This window comes from Bombina bombina, chromosome 7 (genome assembly GCF_027579735.1).
Source record: "Bombina bombina isolate aBomBom1 chromosome 7, aBomBom1.pri, whole genome shotgun sequence".
NCBI lineage: Eukaryota > Metazoa > Chordata > Amphibia > Anura > Bombinatoridae > Bombina > Bombina bombina.
The window spans coordinates 177,349,258-177,368,246 of NC_069505.1; the positions used below are offsets into that span (position 1 = coordinate 177,349,258).

General features: G+C 38.9%; 1 protein-coding gene across 2 annotated transcripts in view; it reads right to left on the bottom strand.

Annotated features, from left to right (window-relative positions):
* Window positions 1–18,989, bottom strand: part of PTDSS2 (phosphatidylserine synthase 2) — a gene marked incomplete in the record, with an annotated part of 329,198 nt that overhangs the window by 93,405 nt on the left and 216,804 nt on the right. For both annotated transcript variants that reach the window (XM_053720438.1, XM_053720439.1), the window contains 1 exon segment: window positions 11,298–11,348. In XM_053720438.1, coding sequence (XP_053576413.1) covers window positions 11,298–11,348 — 51 coding nt within the window.

Sequence of the window (18,989 nt, forward strand, 5' to 3'; positions counted from 1 at the left end):
CTTACCTGATAAATTTATTTCCGGATACAGTGAGTCCACGGGATCATCAATTACTGTTGGGAATATCACTCCTGGTCAGCAGGAGGCGGCAAAGAGCACCACAGCAAAGCTGTTAAAGGGACATAATACTCATATGCTAAATCACTTAAAACTGATGCAGTATAACTAAAAAGCTGACAGGAAAATATCACCAGAGCATCTCTATGTAAAAAAATATGTTTTACCTCACAACTTCCTCAGCTCAGCAGAGTAAGTTCTGTGTAAAAAGTTACTTAGCTGCTGCCCAGCTGCAGGTAAAAAAAAAAAGTCAGTCAGCATCAAAAGTGCTGAGGTCATGAACTCTTTTACTGTGATCTCATGAGATTTGACTTAACTCATGAGATTTCATAGTAAACTTCCTTAAACTGAATTGGGAAATAAGATGTGTTGATAAAGCTCACTCCCTTAGCTGTCCTGGGACAGACATACTGATTTGCTGCTTAGAAGTCCTTTACAATGGGATGTGGCTACTGAGGAACTTTTTTCTTTTTTATATAGAGATGTTCAGGTGATATTTTCTAGTCTGCATTTTACCGCTATGCTGCATCACTTTCAAGTGTTTCAACATTTGGGTATCATGGCCCTTTAAGTATCACTTTCCTCCCCAACAATCCCCAGTCATTCGACCAAAGGAAAAAGGAGAGAAAGGAAATAAGGTGTAGAGGTGTGCCTGAGGTTGAGATAAAAAAAAAAAAAAATGTCTTAAATAACGGGCGGGGCCATGGACTCACCGTATCCGGATAGAAAGAAATTTATCAGGTAAGCATAAATTTTGTTTTCTTTCCTAAGATACGGTGAGTCCACGGGATTATCAATTACTGTTGGGAATCAATACCCAAGCTAAAGGACACAGATAAGGGAGGGACAAGACAGGGAACCTAAACAGAAGGCACCACACAACTTGAAGAACCTTTCTCCCAAAAGAAGCCTCAATCGAAGCAAAAGTATCAAATTTAGAAAAAGTGTGCAAAGAAGACCAAGTCGCAACCTTGCAAATCTGTTCTACAGAGGCCTCATTCTTGAAGGCCCAAGAAGAAGAAACAGCCCTAGTGGAATGAGCTGTAATTCTCTCAGGGGGCTTATGCCCAGCAGTCTCATATGCCAAACGAATAATACTTCTCAACCAGAGAGAAAGAAGTGGCAGTAGTCTTCTGACCTCTGCGTTTCCCAGAAAAGCAAACAATACAGAAGACTGACGAAAGTCCTTAGTCGCCTGCAAATAGAATATAAGAAGAGCCTGCACAACATCTTAGTTGTGCAACAAACGTTCTTTTTGAGAAGGAGGAACAACAATCTTCTGATTAATATTTCTATCTGAAACCATCTTAGGAAGAAAACCAAACTTGGTAAGAAGAACTGCCTTATCTGCATGAAATGCGAGATAAGGCGAATCGCACTGCAAAGCTGAGAGTTCAGAAACTCTGAGCAGAAGAGATCGAAGTAGGAAATAAACCTTCCAAGATAACTTAATATCTATGGAATGCATTGGCTCAAACGGAGCCTGTTGCAAAACTTTAAGAAAAAGATTAAGACTCCAAGGTGGAGCAACAGATTTAAACACAGGCCTGATTCTGACCAAGGCCTGGCAAAAGGATTGCACATCTGGCACGTCCTCCAGACGCTTGTGCAACAAAATAGATCGCACAGAGATCTGACCCTTCAGGTTACTGAAAGGCAAACCCTTCTCCAGGCCTTCCTGGAGAAAAGACAACATTGAGACCCTGACCCTACTCCAAGAATATCCTTTAGACTCACACCAATAAAGATATTTTATGCCATATCTTATGGTAAATCTCCAAGTAGTCAGCTTCAGAGAAACGAGATGGTGATGAAGAAATGGCCCCTGAAGTAGAAGGTCCTTAATCAGAGGGAGTCTTCACAGAGGTAGACACATTTCCACTAGATCTGCATACCAGATCCTGCAAAGCCACGCAGGAGCTATTAGAATCAACGCTCTCTCCTGCTTGATCTGAGCAATGACTCGTTGAAGGAGAGCAAACGGAGGAAACAGATATGCCAACCTGAAGTTCCAAGGAACTGCCAGAGCATTCATCAGAAAGGCCTGAAGATCTCTCAACCTTGAACCGTACTTTGGGAGCTTGGCGTTCTGATGAGATGCCATCAGATCCAATTCCGGTAACCCCCATTTGGTTGCTAACACTTCTGGATGGAGTTCCCACTCCCTGGGATGGAAAGGGTCTGCTCAGGAAATCCCCTTCCAATTGTCCACTCCTGGAATGTGGATGGCAGATAGACAGCAATTGTGAGCCTCCACCCACTGAATGATTCGTGCCACCTCCTTTATGGCTAAGGAACTCCCCCCCTGGTGGTTGATGTAAGCCACTGAGGTAATGTTGTCCGACTGGAACCTGATAAACCGGGCTAAAGCCAGTTGAGACCAAGCCATCAAGGAATTGAAGATCGCTCTCAACTCCAATATGTTTATGGGGAGGGCAGATTCCTCCTGAGACCAAAGTCCCTGCACCTTCAACGAGTCCCAGACTGCTCCCCAGACCATCAGACTGGCGTCCTTGGTCACAATTACCCATGAGGGTCTCTGAAAGCATGTCCCCTGGGACAGATGTTCTTGAGACAGCCACCACGGCAGAGAGTATCTTGTTGATTTTTTTTTTATATATTTTTTTTTTATTAGGTTTTTCAAAACAGGTTTAGACATCTTGATCATTAACAATATAAAATAAAAGGTGTCTTGCAAGAAAAATCAGTTCAAGATTTGAAACGTTATAGAAACAATAATGAAGCAACTAACTAAATCAGGTGATCACATAATACGAATTTAAACATTTATCCATTTATACAAGAGTGAGATTTATCTCAATAGCCTAATATTCTATAACCGTTATGCAAATCATTAAGTTGACATAGGCTTAGTTTAAGAGAGAGAAAAAAGAAAAAAAAACAAAAAACCTTGTATCGATTTCCACTTGTTACTTTACAAGCAAATATCTCTAATTCAAAATCAAAACTAACATTTCAGCCTCTACTGAATCATTTCTCGTGAGACCTTTTAACATATAATCCGGTTATACTAATAATTATTTTTACACTCATGGTCCCCTGACCACCTAGCGCTCCAAGTATTATCTAACTACCTACTATTTATACCCTCTACCCACCCATCCCTATCTATCCTTTAGCTTTATGTATACTATGCATTGGCGCATAATTTTGTATAATATACCTTCTGCTAAGTTATGCACGCAAATAACAAGTAGGCCACACATCAACAAAAAAAAAAAAAAAAAAAAAAGAAAAGGGGGAAAGCTCTCTAATCCCACATCCCCCCACCCCCTACCCAGTACCCGTCTCTCGATTCTCACTAAGCCATGCACTGGGGAGATGTCCTGCCAGCACCTGCAATTGAACATAGACAGAGTTTCTAAAGGGTTTAACTAGCCTGACTTGAACCTCAACTGGGAATGATAAAATGAAAGTTTCCCATTGTTTAAAGAATAGAGCTAATCGAGCATCCGAGGTGTTTTGAAGGTTACCTTGCTCCAATGTAAATTGTGCTATTAATGCATTTTTAAGCTTTTTCAAACTAGGCGGTGTTTTAGCTTTCCAGGCTCTTAATATATTGCGGCCGAGAAAAATAATTAAATTAATTAATTTTGAGTTTCGTACAGTTACATGTGGTTTAACTAAAAAAAAAAAATTTCTATCGGCTGTATTTGGTGTTCCAATTTGAGAGTTACATTCAACCAAAAACTTACTTTAGCCCAAAATTGCCCAATCCTTGGGCATGACCAGAAACAATGAAACAAATCTGCCATGATAGAGCTACATTTAGAACAAACAATCTTAGATTTAAACCATCCCGATAATTTTGACGGGGTTAGATATGTCATAAGAGCTATCTTGATCTGTGTTTCTCTCCAGGAAGTCAATACCCAGCTTTTTTCAGTAACTTTAAAAGCGTTCACTATCACTTGACTATCTATCTCCGGGAAGAACTTAGTCCATTTTGTGACTATATATTCCCTTTGTGCAACAGAGGGGCCTTGATTAAGACTAAAGTAGAACGGTGCTAACGAGTACCTGCCTTTTTGAAACATATTGATCTTAGATTGTAGGTCTCGCAGAGACCAATCTGTTCCATATCTTTGTTTTAATTCAAGTATAAAATGTCTTAACTGTAGATATGCATAAAAATCTTTATTTACCAGCCCAAATTGATTACTTAGATCCGTAAAAGTTAAGGGAACAAGATCTACATATAACATCTGTCTTACATGTATCAACCCTTTAGAGGTCCATGCTTTAAAAACCTCATCTGTCAAACCGGGTGGAAAAGTGGGGTTTCCGATAAAAGGTAAATATTTCGAAATGTAAGGTGAACAACCAATAACCCCACAAAATTTTTGCCAAGCAAGAATATGTCTAAAGGTTATTAATGAAAAAAGAGATGATGGCAGAGCGGTCATTGGACAGTGCAAAATGGCATCCAGCCGAAAAGGTGCTACCAAGGAGGATTCCCACGCTACTGCAGAAACCTGGTCTTGTTCTGTTAGCCAATCCGCCGCGACTCTTACACGTGCTGCCAGACTATAGAATTGTATATTGGGAAGGGCAAGACCTGCAGCATCTTTACTATTCATAAGTCGTGACGCAGCAATACGCGCCCTAGCACCTTTCCATAATAATTTGGTACATGCCTTGTTGTATTTAACAATATCTAATTTGTGAATAGGAATTGGAATATTTTGTATAAAATATAAGAGTTTTGGAAAGAGAATAGTCTTTATGAGCATCACCCTAGCTGACAAAGAGATTGGTAAATTTTCCCAATTTTCCATTTTTTCTCCACATTCTCGAAAACATTTACTAAAGTTCAATTTGTACCAGTTATCTGGATTAGCACTTAACTTAATACCCAGATAGGTTATCTGTAGGGTTTCCCTAAATGGATGAATGATCCGCTGATCTTTTTTATTTAGCCATAACAATTCAGACTTGCCTAGATTAATTTTGTACCCAGAAATTAAACCAAATATCTCAATCATCTTCAATAAATGGACAAGACTGCTCTTTACGTTACTCAAACATAAAAGTATATCATCCGCGTACATTAATAAAACCAGTTTTTGATCTCTAATATGAATCCCATCTAACTGTTGCCGAAACCAAATCGCCAATGGTTCTAGAGATATATTGAAAAGCAATGGAGATAAAGGGCAACCCTGACGAGTGCCCCTATATAGCTTTATTCGCTGTGAAATCTCTCCGTTGATAAGTAGCGATGAGATCGGCTCACAATATAGTAGCCGAATATAGTCATATATATGACCTGTCAGGCCGAACTTCTCTATGGAATAAAATAGGTGATTCCATGAGATACGGTCGAACGCCTTTTCTGCGTCAACTGTTAATAACGCTAAGTCGACCGTATCTCGATGTCTTGTTGTTTTAAACTTATTCCAAAAAAAATCTATTAATGTCATGACCTTTCTAATATTCTTAGCTGGATTCCTCCCGGTCATAAACCCTGCCTGATTTTCGTGTATTATTAAGCCTAGGAATGGTTTTAATCTTTTTGCTAAAATAGTGGCTAGAAGCTTATAATCCGTATTTAATACGGAGATAGGCCTATATGATTCCGGAAGTTCAGGATCTTTATTCTTTTTTGGAATTAAAGATATAAGTGCAGATGCAAAATATGCTGAGCATTTATTATGTTTAATAAAATATGAATTAAACAGTTGCTCAAGTACACAAACTATATGTGGTTGCAAAATCCGATAAAATTCAATCGGAAGGCAATCCGGGCCTGCTGCCTTATTTGTTTTAGCTGATTTAATTGATACAGCTATCTCATCTAAACTTATCGGTTTATTAATCTCTGCCATAATCTCCGCAGGAATTTTCGGAATCTTAATCTTATCCCAGAATTTTTTTCCCCATCTACTTCATGTTCCTCCGCACTATATAGTCTACTAAAGTATTCATAGAAGATTTTCATAATTTCCGGATTATTAGTGACTCTTCCCGAGTTAGTTTTGATGGCTGTTATGCTATTACGATGAGTTACTTTAGTTAATCTGGCTAAGAATTTGGCTGATCTACCTGCAAAACTGCCGTATAGAGCTTTTTGTCTTTGCATCTCCAAATTAGTCTTCTGGTGGATAAATATATCTCGTACCGTCTTAGCATTTATATATTTCTGCCATTTACCACAGGACCGATCTGCCAAATATGCTTTATACGCATTTTTTACCTGATTAGACATCTGTGACTCCTGTTGTCTGAGTCTTCTCTTAAGCTTGCACAAATAGGCTTTAATCTTCCCTCTAATTACGGCTTTCGCAGCTTCCCAATAGACTTCAGGTTTATCTTTGTAGTTTTTATTAAAGTTTTCATATTCTTTCCATTGTTCAGTCAACCAATTTTGAAACTTGTTATTATTCAGCAGATATTTAGGGAAAAAAAAGAGTCTGATTCTGCGACACTTGTGAATGAGGGGTATTGAGCCTTAATGTAATCACCGCATGATCTGAGATTATTATATCTCCAATATCTGATTTCCAGTCTAACCCAATCATAGTCTCAGAAATTAAAAAAAAATCTATCCTAGAAAGGGCTTGCTGTCCTTTTGAAAGACACGTATACGATCTTAAGTCCGGGTATTGTCCGCGCCAGATATCTATTACCCCTAATTGGGAACAAAGTTTCTGAAAGATACGCATCTTCCTGTCCCGCGCAGAGCCGGGGACTTTGTTGGCTCTATCTAAAATAGGATCCGCAACTAGGTTAAAATCCCCCGCGATTATAAGATTAAGACCAGTATATTTATGCAGATATAACAGCATTTTATCCCAGAATATCTTGTCAACTTTGTTTGGTCCATATATATTACAAAGTATATATCGTATTTTGTTGCATAGTATTTCTAAAATTAAAAAGCGTCCTTCCGGGTCTAACACAGAGGACTCTATATGGTAATCTAGATTTTTACTAAAAAGAATAGCCACTCCCCTCTTTCGGGTATTATAGGGGGCAGCAACAACTTCACCCACCCAATTGGTTTTAAGTTTCATACTCTCAGATAGATTTAAATGTGTCTCTTGCAAAAAGACTAAGTCAGGTTTTAATTTTGCAAGGTGTTTAATTATAGTTTTCCTTTTTATAGGGGAATTAATGCCCCCTACATTCCAGGAAGCACAATTAAGAGAGGCTAACATCTTTCATATATAATAATCGATGTAATGGATCCAGTCTATACAGCTGTGACAAACCCGAGAGGGACGGGCACCAGACCAGGGGGTGGAGGGAGAGCGAGAGAGAGAAAAAAAAAAAAAAAAAAGGAGGAAAAAAACCCAGCCCACATAGAATCAAAAATTTATTAAAAACATCAGAGTCCAAAAAAAAAAACATTAAAAAATTAGTACAAAGTGTTAAATGCTGCACCTTCAGGAAATACTCATCTCTTTACATAAAGCCATTGCTTCATTAGTATTATTTGCTGTATAAGCAATTCCTGCCTTAGTAATTAAAAGTTTAGCCGGGTACACCAATCTGACACTACATTCAGCTTTCAGAAATTTAGCAAAGAATGGAGACATCTCTCTTCTTTTAGCCATGGTCTCAGACGAGAAATCTTGGAAAATCAAAATTTTGTGTGACTCAATATTAAGTGAATTAAGTTTCCTGTAGTGTTGCAAAAATAACATCTTATCTTGATAATTCACGAATTTAAAGATAATAGGCCTTGGTTTATTTATAGTATTACTTTCTCTGAGAATCCCCATTCTGTGAGCTCTCTCAATCTGAAATGGCATAGGAGGAGGGGGGATCAGGAGTGCCTGAGGCAGGGTGACAGAAACAAAATGTAATACATCTTGAAATTGAACTGTCTCTGGTAGGCCAATAACTCTCAGATTGTTCCGACGCGACCTGTCCTCAAGGTCCTCTATTCGGGCTTGTAACTGAGAGATGGCCTTACCTTGCTCAGATGACAAAGAGTCAAAAGTGTTTACTCTGTCCTCTAAGTCAGACACCCTCGTCTCCACCTCCTCCATTCTAGCTGTAAATTGCCTAATCTCAATGGTCAAGTTAGATATCTCTGATTTAATTTCTTGTTTTACTGCATCCAATTGTGATGCAATCATTTTAGCTACTTCTGCAGCAAATTCTGACATGTCGTTGAAACCAAAATTAAAGGCTCCTCGCTCTTGGGAAGTGTCTAGGGGTACTTCTATATTCTTTGCATTCCCTCTTATCTTTGTGTTTAGGCGGCATGTTAGGTGAAGCACCTTTTTGTTGATTTATAAACCTATCCATTCACCTCTGTGACAATGTGATTTTTGTCTTATGAATTTACTTCTTATGTGTATATAACCATACAAATCTATATATATATATATATATATCAAACCAAATCCCCCCCCAAGGGGTTATACGTGATAGTGAAAAAAAAAAAAAAAAAAAAATAAATTAAGTGCTGACATCAGCCAGCTAAAGGTAAAAATAAAAAAAATAAATAAAAAAAAAAATGAATATTATGTGTGGAAAAAAAACCAAACAGGATATCTCTCAGTGAACGTTATGTGAAGAGAGCCTGAGAGAAAAAAAAAAAAAAAAAAACACCTTAAATATGCTTATATTTTCTTAATCAGTTAATTCCTATTATTGGGCTTCTACCAAGAAGATACAAATCAGTAAAGCTTTTCACCTTAAACAGAGATACCAATTTAATCTTATGTAAATTTAAAGTACCTAGTTTTTACACAACTTCTGTGTAACGAAACCTCTAAAATCTGATGATAACCTCCTATTCAAAAAAGTGACATTATCAGAGTTATCTAATTATTGACCAAGTCTTTATACATTTTTGTCCAGAATAGGGCTTTACTTTCTCATATTACCTCACAGATTGCTTTAAACCAGTAACACTGAACCAACAGTTATAATCTTTGTGTTTTTCTTTCCCTTTTCTTTCCTAAACCCCTACCACACGTTTCTATTTACAATCTACCTTATATATTAGGGATCAGAAACATTCTTTACCGCTTGACTGATTATCAGTTACTGTTGTGCACTATTGCTTTATCTGATGGAAACACTACCTTGCATACAAAAATTGTTACTCATAGCATCCAGCCTACACAATCCCTCTGACTTAATCCCACTTCTAGAATACACCAGCCTACAGACACCCCTTGAAAATTAATAGAAAGAGAAATAGAACAGTGCTCTTTTTTTTTTTTTTACAAGTCAATCTTGCTCCTATACACGTTGGTAAGGGGAAAAAAAAGAACACAAGACCATGTTTTTAAAGAACACTCTCCCATAGAACATTGCCCATAGACTCAATATCAAATGCAAGTCTTATTTGTTTCACCAAAAGAACTGTCATACACTGTATCCAAGCTCCTGATAGTCTTACAGAACCAGTTTCCAAAAGTTATCCGATTTATCAGTTTTAGGCAGCCATCACAAAAAACTTGAGAAGCAGAGTGCAACTCCACAGCCGGTATACAAAGTAAGTTATACGATACCGTTTAGCTTGATTTGTCTAGGCTCGACTTTTCCTAGTTAGACGTATTCCACTGTTGCCCAGGGATGATCTCGCACTACTTGTTCACTGGGAAACTCTGATACCAGCATCACATCTCTTTCCAGATTACCCGTGTTCAGCGTCTCTCACAAGACTCTCAAGCCTCCAGTCTGCTCCAGAGACGCTTACCGACAATAGCTCACTTTGGTAAATACTTGTACCCGGCCTGCCGACCAAGCGCTCCACTTCGTAACAGGTACTTCTTCGCCTCCCAGCAGCAAATGTGACTGCTGCACGACAGCCACCCTGGCCGGGCTAACCTACCGGACTGCTATGGGCACGTATCCAATTAACAGGAACAGACAACCACCTGTGCACACAGAGACTCCGGATTTGCGGCTCCTCCGATACACCGCTAATGCAAAGCGGTGTGTCAAAAGCTCCCCCACCCGATTGGTCCAGGGAGCAAAACGTCAGTCTCACACCACCGTGGGAACGAAGAAGAGACAACAAGATCTCTGTGTGAGATTTTGCTACTTGAAAATATGGCGCCTGAACTAGAATGTCGTCCAGATAAGGTGCCACTGCAATTCCCTGGGACCAAACTTTGCTTGGGTATCCAGAGTTTGGACTCTATAGAAGGCAAAGACTCTTGGTCCATATTGCAAGGAAAATTCACAAAAAAAAAATTGTTTTTGTTTTTTTATTTTAAGTAACCTCTACATCTCAGAGCTAAGCTGAGGCTCCTACCTGCCCCTCTTTGCAACGCTTGCAAAATTGATGACGTGAATGGAGCAGATCCGATAAGAACGAGGCACAGGTAGTTAATATGAGCTGCATCCGTTTAGGAAAAAAGCGCACGTTAGCATCCCCTGGCGAAGAAGAATGATCGTCTCTCTTGTGATGTCAGAGGTGGTCCCCTCAGCCATATTAACCGTCACAAACTGATGTTAGCAATTTCAGCCTTAACATAATGATTGACCCCAAAACAAAACGTACTGAGCCACCAATGATCTTAAGTAGTCATACACACGCCAGACTTAAAGATTAAAGTCACACAGTGCCCAGCATCCTGCCCATATGATTCCTGAGCCTCAGAAATGTTCAAGTCCCGTAAAAGGTGCAGTCTTAACTACTGGAGTGCCACACCTTTTCATAAGAATTAAAAAAAAAGGCACTTACCTGCACCCTTGACTGTCCGGCAAGAGGACAACTCATCTGGCATGAGAGGAAGCCGCTCCTCACAGAGACCTGTGGAAAAGAAAAAAGGACAGAGTAAACCTATTCTGGCTTTTTACATGAGGGCAGCAATATGTTAGGAACTTGTGGGGTTGGCCTCACTCAGTTTTCCCAACTGCTTGAAAGCCACCACATCTCTACTGAAGAGACTAACGTGGAGTACAGCTAGACCCAGCTTGTCAGGAAAGATCAGAGCAAACCTGCTCAGGCTTTCAAAATAATAAACTCTTGACAGAAGAATTGGACATCTAAACTTCACCACCTCCTTGCACTGAAGGCAAAGATAATGACTGGGGATTATGGGAAGGGAAGTGATACTTAACACCTTTGCAGTGGTGTTCTTTGCCTCCTCCTGCTGGCCAGGAGTGATATTCCCAACAGTAATTGATGATCCCATGGACTCACTGTATCTTAGGAAAGAAATATAGCAATGAACATCATTAGAAGCCAAATTATTTTTGTATAAGGTTTAGAATTCAACCTTTAAAGTTACACATTTACTTACTTTTATATACCAGCCAAGAAAGTGAGCTGGAACAAAACCATCCATCTTATCCTAAAAAGAAAAAAAAAAAGTTAAGCTAATAGTCAGTTTGTACACATTCGAGAGCTATTAAACACAAACACATAAGATTGATAAAAATTAGAAAAGTATTCAAAACCAATAGATTTAAAATTATAAAAAAAAAAAAACACACATGAACAAGCAGGCAGTACAGCCAATCAGATGCCATACCATAAGCCCCCAAGACAATTCAGAGAATTATATATTGCACCAATTTCCTACCCATGAGATCTCAAAATGCACTACCATAATTTTTCATTTTTAGAATAACTTCTCAGATTATTTTTCCAGTTATGTCAGACCATTACTGATTTGATATACTGATATATACATAGATAGATCATTGAAATGAATGAAATGATTGGGAGGTAAACTATCTCCAGTTAATTATCCATATTTGATAAACTTTTCAGCTGTAGTTTATTGGAAGGAGAAAATTATTTTTTACCTTAAATGGCTAGGAAAGTAAAAAAAACTTGCATAATTCATATAGAGACTGGTTTTCAAACCTGTCCTCAAGCTTCCCCAACAGTCCAGGTTTTCTGGATTTTTAGTGTTTAAGATTTCTATGTACTAGGTCTTAGTATTAATCTATAGTGATTATATAATATACATATTGATTAATGTATAATCACTAAGCACATTTTATTACAACTTTTTCAATAAATTGTAGTTCGTGTATGTGTAATATTGATTTGAGTTTAATATTTCCGTTAGAATTTATTATTTATTTTTTAAATATTTTCTATACATAGGTAAGAAGCCATGAGAGCATAAAATCACTTTATAACTTTTCAGATGTCTACCATACTGATCTTTATTATAACGAATTGGTATATATTTGTATAAACAATTTGATAATCATTTCTTGATTTTTCTATTGTAACCAATGCAATCTGCACATTAAGTGTAGTTTAACATGGACTTAAGTATGGTGATTCTCAAATAATGATTACCTGTGCTCTAGTTCAGATATCCTCAAAATGTGGCCAGTTAGGGAGGTCTGAGGACAGTTTTGAAAACCAGGGACATAGAAGTGAATTTAAAAGGGTCTTAAAATGACGTGCTCTATTTGTAAATGTGGCTCATTCTTTTGGGATCTCTTGATGGCTAACTAGATGTGCTCACCTAGCTGCCAATAGTGCAATGATGCTCCTACAGCAAAGGATAAGATAATAAAAGCAAATGTGATAATAGAAGTGAATTGGAAAGTTGTTTAAAATTGTATGTTCTACCCAAATCATGAAAGAAAAGGTTTACATTTCCTGTCCCTTTAAACTATAACAATTTAAATCCCTCATATGTCCTTGTGCAGATCTATTCCACTCAAAAATAAATCTATTCATTGAGCTTCTTGAAACTTAGTATGGGATAATTCTGTGTAGATCGATAGATTTGCAGGAGAGCAATGGCATTAAAGGGACAGCAAATTCAAAATTAAACTCAGAAAGAACAAGCAATTTTTAAAAAAATTCCGGTTGTCTTCCTCTTATCTAATTTGCTTTGTTCTCTTGGTATCCATTGTTGAAAAGCATACATAGGTAGGCTCAGAAGTAATGCACTACTGTGAGCTAGCTGCTTGTCACAGTCTCACCCTGTGTGTTCAGGTAGGCCTTCAGCAAAGATACTAAGAGAATAAAGCAAATTTGACAACAGAAGTAAATCTGAAAATTGTATGCCCTGAAACCCAAAAGTTCTCATGATCATGTCGGTTTAAAGTTAATCATAGTTTTGGTGTATATGCATGTGTATATTTTATATAGAAATATATACACACATAGGCATGCATAGATTTATTTCGCTTTGCATGAATGTGCTTCGTTACAAATTGAGCCTATCAGTGCAACATACATACACACATAAAACACATGAATACACATATATAAACACACACAACCAGCAAAAAGATTATGAACCACTTAAGGCTATGATGACGGCAAGCACTTTTTAGCAATAAAGTATATTTTAATTAAGGTATGTACATGGTTTAGACATAATGCAATTACACACTTAATAGACTACAGTATAGTGTAAATATAACTTTTATATGCACTGGAAACAGAAGAATTAGTGTAACTCACTTTATTGCAGTGGTCTGGAACCGAACCTGCAATATCTGAGGTACAACTATTTATATATTATAATGGGAAAATAGTGCCGCTTACATTATAGGATATCTGTTGCTGTGAATTTATAATATAATGGAGAGTGCGGAGCTACATATGCATTACACATAATAGTCTATTGGCAATACAGGTATAAAAAGCCGATATGTTATTGTTTTGGGAAGGTAACAGATCTTAAAATGTAGAATAAAATGTGTGTCGGAAATAAATTCCTTCTGCTAGTCACCAAATACATTTTTTATAGTGTGAATCTTTCCCATATTATATGTTCGCAACCTCATATCTTTTAAACTTCTGGGTTTTTTTCACCAGAGCATGTTTAGAGACTGGGGTAGCCTGCCCTCTTCTGGTTTAGCACTGATTCAACTGAATTAGAAAAGAAAAAAAAAATGTATTAAAATAAGCACACAATTTATCCCTTTTTAATCTTTTATCTATTAGCTAAATCTAAAAAAACATAATTTATGCTTACCTGATAAAATTTATTTCTCTTGTAGTGTATCCAGTCCACGGATCATCCATTACTTGTGGGATATATTCCCTTCCCAACAGGAAGTTGCAAGAGGATCACCCACAGCAGAGCTGCTATATAGCTCCTCCCCTACATGTCATATCCAGTCATTCGACCGAAACAAAACAAGAAAGGAGAAACCATAGGGTGCAGTGGTGACTGGAGTTTTTAATTAAAATTTAGATCTGCCTTAAAAAGACAGGGCGGGCCGTGGACTGGATACACTACAAGAGAAATAAATTTATCAGGTAAGCATAAATTATGTTTTCTCTTGTTAAGTGTATCCAGTCCACAGATCATCCATTACTTGTGGGATACCAATACCAAAGCTAAAGTACACGGATGATGGGAGGGACAAGGCAGGAACTTAAACGGAAGGAACCACTGCCTGAAGAACCTTTCTCCCAAAAACAGCCTCCGAAGAAGCAAAAGTGTCAAATTTGTAAAATTTTTAAAAGGTGTGAAGCGAAGACCAAGTCGCAGCTTTGCAAATCTGTTCAACAGAGGCCTCATTTTTAAAGGCCCAGGTGGAAGCCACAGCTCTAGTAGAATGAGCTGTAATCCTTTCAGGGGGCTGCTGTCCAGCAGTCTCATAGGCTAAACGTATTATGCTACGAAGCCAAAAGGAGAGAGAGGTTGCCGAAGCTTTTTGACCTCTCCTCTGACCAGAGTAAACGACAAACAGGGAAGAAGTTTGACGAAAATCTTTAGTTGCCTGTAAATAGAACTTCAGGGCACGGACTACGTCCAGATTATGCAAAAGACGTTCCTTCTTTGAAGAAGGATTAGGGCACAATGATGGAACAACAATCTCTTGATTGATATTCCTGTTAGAAACTACCTTAGGTAAAAACCCAGGTTTAGTACGCAGCACTACCTTGTCTGAATGGAAAATCAGATAAGGAGAATCACAATGTAAGGCGGACAACTCAGACTCTTCGAGCCGAGGAAATAGCCATCAAAAACAGAACTTTCCAAGATAAAAGCTTAAAATCAATGGAATGAAGGGGTTCAAACGGAACTCCTTGGAGAACTTTAAGAACCAAGTTTAAGCTCCACGGAGGAGCAACAGTTTTAAACACAGGCTTAATCCTAGCCAAAGCCTGACAAAATGCCTGGACATCTGGAACTTCTGCCAGACGCTTGTGCAAAAGAATAGACAGAGCAGAAATCTGTCCCTTTAACGAACTAGCAGATAAGCCCTTTTCCAAACCCTCTTGTAGAAAGGACAATATCCTAGGAATCCTAACCTTACTCCATGAATAACTCTTGGATTCGCACCAATATAAGTATTTACGCCATATCTTATGGTAGATTTTTCTGGTAACAGGCTTCCGTGCCTGTATTAAGGTATCAATAACTGACTCTGAGAAGCCATGCTTTGATAGGATCAAGCGTTCAATCTCCATGCAGTCAGCCTCAGAGAAATTAGATTTGGATGGTTGAAAGGACCTTGTATTAGAAGGTCCTGCCTCAGGGGCAGAGACCATGGTGGACAGGACGACATGTCCACTAGGTCTGCATACCAGGTTCTGCGTGGCCACGCAGGCGCTATCAGAATCACTGATGCTCTCTCCTGTTTGATCTTGGCAATCAGTCGAGGCAGCAGCGGAAACTGTGGAAACACATAAGCCATCTTGAAAACCCAAGGGGCTGCTAGAGCATCCATCAGCGCCGCTCCCGGGTCCCTGGACCCGTAATGAGGAAGCTTGGCGTTCTGGCGAGACGCCATGAGATCCAGATCTGGTTTGCCCCAACGATGAATCAGTTGAGCGAACACCTCCGGATGAAGTTACCACTCCCCCGGATGAAAAGTCTGGTGACTTAGAAAGTCCACCTCCCAGTTCTCCACGCCTGGGATGTAGATCGCTGACAGGTGGCAAGAGTGAGACTCTGCCCAGCGAATTATCTTTGAGACTTCTAACATCGCTAGGGAACTCCTGGTTCCCCCTTGATGGTTGATGTAAGCCACAGTCGTGATGTTGTCCGACTGAAATCTGATGAACCTCAGTGTTGCTAACTGAGGCCAAGCTAGAAGAGCATTGAATATTGCTCTTAACTCCAGAATATTTATTGGGAGGAGTTTCTCCTCCTGGGTCCACGATCCATGAGCCTTCAGGGAGTTCCAGACTGCGCCCCAACCTAGAAGGCTGGCATCTGTTACAATCGTCCAATCTGGCCTGCGAAAGGTCATGCCCTTGGACAGATGGACCCGAGAAAGCCACCAGAGAAGAGAATCTCTGGTCTCCTGATCCAGATTTAGTAGAGGGGACAAATCTGAGTAATCCCCATTCCACTGACTTAGCATGCATAATTGCAGCGGTCTGAGATGCAGGCGCGCAAATGGCACTATGTCCATTGCCGCTACCATTAAGTCGATTACTTCCATGCACTGAGCCACTGACTGGCGTGGAATGGAATGAAGGACACGGCAAGCATTTAGAAGTTTTGATAACCTGGACTCCGCCAGGTAAATTTTCATCTCTACAGAATCTATAAGAGTCCCTAGGAAGGAGACTCTTGTGAGTGGTGATAGAGAACTCTTTTCCACGTTCACTTTCCACCCATGCGACCTCAGAAATGCCAGAACTATCTCTGTATGAGACTTGGCCATTTGAAAGCTTGACGCCTGTATCAGGATGTCGTCTAGATACGGAGCCACCGCTATGCCTCGCGGTCTTAGAACCGCCAGAAGTGAGCCCAGAACCTTTGTAAAGATTCTCTGGGCCGTAGCCAACCCAAAGGGAAGAGCTACAAACTGGTAATGCCTGTCTAGAAAGGCAAATCTCAGGTACCGATAATGATCTTTGTGAATCGGTATGTGAAGGTAGGCATCCTTTAAGTCCACTGTGGTCATGTACTGACCCTCTTGGATCATGGGTAGGATGGTTCGAATAGTTTCCATTTTGAATGATGGAACTCTTAGGAATTTGTTTAAGATCTTTAGGTCCAAGATTGGTCTGAAGGTTCCCTCTTTCTTGGGAACCACAAAAAGATTTGAGTAAAATCCCTGTCCTTGTTCCGTCCGCGGAACCGGGTGGATTACCCCCATTACTAGGTCTTGTACACAGCGTAGGAATGCCTCTCTTTATCTGGTTTTCTGATAACCTTGATAGATGGAATCTCCCTCGAGGAGGAGAAGCTTTGAAGTCCAGAAGATATCCCTGAGATATGATCTCCAACGCCCAGGGATCCTGGACATCTCTTGCCCACGCCTGGGCGAAGAGAGAAAGTCTGTATAGAACACAAAAGAAAAGAAGTCGCCAACATAGTGTGAATCTGTATTGAAAGTTGTTCACTCCCCACACATAAATTGTACTTACAAGAAGTAAGGCACTTGAGAAGTGCTACAACGGCTTTCTGGAGCATTAACAGCTGTCCAGGTAGCTGCTCTCTCGTAGTGAAAGTGTAATCCTTGATGCTGCATACGATCTGCAAATGTTTTGCAGCTTGACCCCTTTAACAGGCTACTTTCTCTCGTAGTATTAATTTTGGGAGAGAAGCCCAAACCAGGTGGGCTAGCAGCTAAGTCCGGATGCAAAATAATGAAAAATCTCCCACGTATAAAATATCACTCCAGCCGTGATAAAGATATAGTTAAAAACAAATGTTTATTTAGTAAACATGTAATCACAACGTGTTTCCCGGTCTACCTTGACCGCTTCCTCAGGTGAATATACTATATCTAAAATACACAGCTTATATTCGCTTTACTCGGCGTTCAAGCCTAAACAAAGCGCATGCGTGAAGGAGTATGCAATACCCAAAATCAAAGGGGGTGTGTATCTACGCCTTAGTGATTGGTTGTCGACCGTAGTACCGGAACCAACCAAAACGGGATATGATAACACACCTCTAAAGTGTGTGTGGGGGATATACCAAATCGTTACGTTGTCTACAAGTCAATGCCGAAAGGATAATGCAATGACCACCATTTACGTAATATATTGTACTAAGTAAAAGTATCAATTCACTGATATATATCAGGATGTTGCGTGTTAAAAGGTAACAAAAACACAATAGATACTAATAGCGGCGATGCGATACAAGAATCATATATGCGTACGTACAACCCCAAATTGGGATGCTTCTCCTTCATGCATTTACAAAAAAATAGCAATGCTATGCCATATACTAGCTCAAATAGCTAATTTCACTATGAACAAAAATATGCTGGATATAAAATATATATATAAAATATAATCCCATAATACATAAAATATAAAATCTAGAACAACTCCTGTATTAAATAGATACAACAAAATAATACATAATAATAAAATGATATATTAACATAAAAATAAAATATATTAAACGGGTTAGGTGTTAGCATCTATGTCAGGTTATAACAAACCATGATGTCCCAACAACTATTCCTCCTAATATAAAGATATCAAAATCAGAATCCAATTGTTAACAGCTCTAAGGGTAAAAAGTTACTAAAATACCTAGGCCAAGTCGAATATAAATACACCTCCCAATTAGATTATGATGAAACAAAAAATAGAAATAACTACTAACTAATAAAATATTGGACTACAACCTAATTGAATGCCGCCATGTCCAGATTCTCATTTAGACCATATGGATTCAAAGTTTTTAATTTCCAGATCCAATATGTCTCCCTTTGTCTTAGGTCAATAAGTCTATTTCTGCCCCATTTAGAAGAGATTTGTTCAATTGGAAAAATACTATACAAATCTGTCTGCCCATCATGACAACATACTCCATGTCTAGAGACACTGTGTTTAATACAGGACTTTCTCACATTTCTCATGTGTTCCCCCCATCTTTTTTTCAGGGGTCTAGAAGTTCTCCCTATATACTGTAGGCCACATTTGCACTCCAGTAAATATATTACAAAAGAGGAATCACATGAAAAACGAGTCTTAATCTCAAATTCCTCCTTTGTAGAAAAAGACCTGAACTTCAACTTTTCCCCCTTCGTAAATTCACATAACCCACAGTTTGCTCTTTTACATTTATAGAACCCTT